The sequence below is a fragment of the Manis pentadactyla genome, chromosome 10, assembly GCF_030020395.1.
Source record: "Manis pentadactyla isolate mManPen7 chromosome 10, mManPen7.hap1, whole genome shotgun sequence".
Classification (NCBI taxonomy): Eukaryota; Metazoa; Chordata; class Mammalia; order Pholidota; family Manidae; genus Manis; species Manis pentadactyla.
This window is the reverse complement of record NC_080028.1, coordinates 48,140,955-48,145,159: the sequence shown is the minus strand read 5'-3', so window position 1 is coordinate 48,145,159 and position 4,205 is coordinate 48,140,955. Positions and strand designations below refer to the sequence as shown.

Sequence of the window (4,205 nt, the reverse complement as noted above, 5' to 3'; positions counted from 1 at the left end):
TAGTAAATTATGAGATTTTAAATTCTGTTTGGTGTGAATAGGAACCATTTCCATTCCTTTGTGTGTTCAGAATTGCAATCTTTGCTGGTGAATCTTACTGTAGGTCATTTCCCTACATGTGTATGCTCAGCTGAATGCTCATGGTGGGGTGCCTGTAGGTCACCAGACGTCTCCCTACGTGCCTCTCCCACCACTCGGTGCTCGTTCCTGTGAACTTCAGCCTCCCTAGACTGTCACCTATACTTCCTCCACGCTGGCAGACTGATGTGATCTCTATGAGCCCCTGCCTGTACTGTCTCCAGGAAGCAAACTGAGGTAATCCTCTCTCAGGTATTACTGTCGTTCACTGCTTGATGTCAGTTATTTGGAAAATGTTAGTTTCGTATATCTAGCTTGAATTTTTACTGTTTTAAGTTAAGTGGCCACATATGCTTCCTGTGACTCCATTTCAGGTTGAGCCTATCTTCCTAGGCTCTTTACCTCATATTAAAACCTTTTCTAAAGTTCTGTATTTTTTAATATCTAGAATGACTAATAATCTTCACTTGCTGCTGTATTGATTATTCTATATATTCCTATAAAATTTCTTTTTTTGTTATGATTTATTTTTGTCTTCCTCTCAAAGTCATTTGTTCAGCAGCATGTATGCTTGGTTCCTCACCTTATGAAAGGAGTAGCACTCTCTGCTACCTGATAGGATTGATTATTATTTGGGGTGAGTGTTGGTGGGAGGAATAGCAGGGAAGGCATTGAGAAGAGATGCCATTTGAGATCCTGCAGTCTGGCTTAGACATGAGTCCAGCACATAGAAAGTGTTAATTTGCAGAAATATCCATCATGGTTTGCAGCCCTCCTGTGAGGAGATGGGTTTATTGGACCTTGAAAGTGTGCTGCCCTTGTGGTTTGCTTTTACCAAGTGGCCACACTTTTATGGAACGTTTTAGCAGAAAATGAGGAAAATAAGAAGTGTAGCTTTTGTTGGTTATTTCTGAGTTTCTGGTGACCTTGGAGAAAGAAACATGATTATCTCAGGGTTTTAAATTCCTATCTCAAGGAATGAAGGACGTCAGAAAACTATGACTTCCTTAAAAGAAGTCAGTGTCTCCTGCACCTCCTACAGGACTTCTTGAAAGCAATCCAAGTTTAGATTTTTGAATAAATTAATTTCAATGCAAATTAAATTTACAACCTCTAGAGTTTGCTAGAGGACACAATGAGTGTGTAGATACCATTGAAGTTCCAGAGAAGCACACACTTATATCCTGTCTCAAGGGTTTGATCTCTTCTGGCCTGAAGAACCTACAATAACCTACTTGGAGGCAGTTTTCTTGCAGGAGAATGCTGAACTTACTGAAGACCCACCCCCACATTATCTCCTTGCTTAGAGTCCAGTAACCAGACTCATCAGGGCATCAGGTACACAGTATGAGCTGGAAGGAGGTTCCATAGACACCAAAAGGATTTTAAAACAGCTAATTTATACAAACAGAAAACTGAGGAATATCTATGGGAAAGGGTCATAAGAGTTTTGGAATCAGGGTAAGATGAGAAGTAACACTGAACTGGGATAAATTTACTTATGTGAAAAAAATATTATTCAGGTTTAAGAAAAGAGGGAAATCCTGCTATTTTTGAAAATATGGATGGACATTGAGGGCACTATTGTAATTGACAGAAGTCAGATAAAAAGTTAAATAGTATGTGATATCACTTGTATGTGGAATCTAAAAATGTCAAACACATAGGAACAGAGAACAGATTGGTGTTTGGCAGAATCAATAAGTTCCAGAGATGTAATGTTCACATGTTGACTATAGTTATGAATACTCTATTGTTTAATTGAAACTGCTAATAAAGTAGATCTTTAAAAATTTAACATTAGAAAAGAATTGTAACTATGTGAGGTGATGGATATTAATTAAAAAATGTGGTAATCATTTCCCAATATACATGTATATTAAATAATTATGTTCTACACCTTAGACTTATACAATATGTCAATTATATTTCAATAAAACTGGAAAAAAGTAAAGGACTGTCATACCAAAAATACAAAAATAAGAACACTATGAAAAATTCCACTTTAATAGCAAGTTAGTGTAATTCAATAGTTTCTCCTTAGTTTGTAGATGGTGGTTTGCATAACAAAACATTATAAATTACACGTGCATTCTTCTTAAGATAGTTGATGCTTGACCAGGAAGGAAAACTGAGACAAATATTTTCTTCCGCAGACAATCTATTAATTTAAAGGTATGAGTGGACTAAAATACAGCCTAAATTTTACTGTCTATTTGTATTTTAGACATAATGATGAGGTGTTGTTTGGACTTTAATAAAGTGTATATTCATGCTCAATTAGGAAAGGTAACCACTATAAAAGAAGTTTTATTTGAATTAATTCTATAGTGCTTACTTAAGTCTGTGATTCTAAGAGTAATAGAAAATAAATTTTGATGGTTAAGCAGACTGTAATTTCAGTATTATAGTGTCTACTTGAATTGTTGAAGACCAATGGAAATGAACTAATATTGGATGAAATATTTATATGTATATGTTTTTAACTTTTAAAGAATTCTTAGTTTCCTAATTCTTTGAAAGAAATGCCATCTTTTTTATTGAGTCCTTGAAGGCTTGCTTGACTTGCTTGTTCCGCAGAGTATAAATGAAAGGGTTCATCAGAGGGATGACTGACGTGTTGAGCAATGACACCACCTTATTCATGGCCACGCCTTCCTTTGCTGGTTTGATGTAGATGAAGATGCAACTTCCATAGGTGATGGAAACTACAATCACGTGGGAAGAACAGGTGGAGAAAGCTTTTTTTCTTTGCTGAGCTGAAGGGAGTCTTAAAATAGTCTTGATGATGTATGTGTAGGACATAATTACACAGACTAATGTAAAAATGAGGGTCAGAACAGCCATAAGTAGGGCAAGCTCCTCTATAAATTGAGTGTCTGAGCATATAATCTTCAGAAGAGGAGATGCATCACAGGCAAAATGGTCAACGAGATAGGAGTTACAGAAATCCAGCTGAACTCCTAGGCTAAGCGGAGGGAGTATGACAATTAACCCAATCAGCCAACAGAAAAGGACAAGAATGGTGCAAACCCTGTCACTCATGATGGTGGTGTAGTGCAGGGGCTTGCAGATGGCCACGTAGCGGTCATAGGACATGGCAGTTAGAAGAAAAAATTCTGCTGCCCCAATGAGGATGACAAAAAATAATTGGACAGCACTAGCGTTAAAGGTAATCCTTCTGTCCCCAGTTGTCAAGCTATACAGGAATCGAGGAACACAGACAGTTGTAAATATTATTTCTAAGATGGAGAAATTCCGAAGGAAAAAGTACATGGGTGTTTTAAGGTGAGAGTCCAGCAGAGTGAGGAGCACAATGATGAGATTTCCAGCAACAGTGAAAATGTAGGTGAGAAACAGAAATACTGAAAGAAAAACCTGTAGTAGTGGGTCATCTATTAATCCTAGTAGGATGAATGTTATTGAAGAATGATTTTTCATCACAGTCTTCAGATATGTAATGAGTCTCTATTAATAAATCATAAACTCTGAATCTGAGGAATAGAATGTAAAAATGATAGTCAATAAGCTGTATAGAGGAAAGGAGCCAAGCAAGTCAGGAGAAGCACATTTTTTGCCTTTACTGCATCATCCATGATCTGATGAAGGAGTGATTGCATTGTGTTGCATTTCCCTGGGCTCTGCTTTACCTTGGTCTTCACAATTTGTTTCATACAAAATATGAATCTGATGTTTCATTTTTACTAGTTACAGGGAAAATTTTGAAATATATAGAAAATGCCACAAGCATATCACCGTCCTCTGAGATTAGGGCAGCAGTCATGGTATCTTGACTCCTCAGTTTAGAGTAGGAGATCCATAAATGTTAATAAGTAGGAAATTATGTGTATAAAATTTTTATTTCCTCATCTGTCAGAACAGCATATCAGCAAATCATTCTCACACCCTGCAGCAATATAATAACACCAAGACTTAGTTGTATTATATTCCATGTTTTGCAACACTTGTTCTCTGCAAATAACTCCTTAATCTCCTCAGTATACTAAAGGAGTCTTTAGTGTTTGGGTGGCCTGGGAGCAGCACCACAGAGTTACTGTGAATTTCCTGGTATGTGTCCCTCCCACATATCAGTTTGAATAACATCTGTTTTGCTTCCTTTCCTGAAT

General features: G+C 36.9%; 1 protein-coding gene across 1 annotated transcript; it reads right to left on the bottom strand.

Moving 5' to 3' along the window:
- Positions 1–2,571: 2,571 nt before the first annotated feature.
- On the bottom strand, positions 2,572–3,528 carry LOC118931239 (olfactory receptor 6C2-like). The gene has a single exon (XM_036923524.2). It carries the CDS (start codon positions 3,517–3,519, stop codon positions 2,587–2,589), a length of 933 nt encoding a protein of 310 aa, XP_036779419.2. The 5' UTR covers positions 3,520–3,528; the 3' UTR covers positions 2,572–2,586.
- Between the last annotated feature and the right edge of the window lie 677 nt (positions 3,529–4,205).

Bases quoted from the DNA above. Each gene is read 5' to 3' on its own strand.
- LOC118931239 (XM_036923524.2), bottom strand. From the start codon at position 3,519: ATGAAAAATCATTCTTCAATAACATTCATCCTACTAGGATTAATAGAT.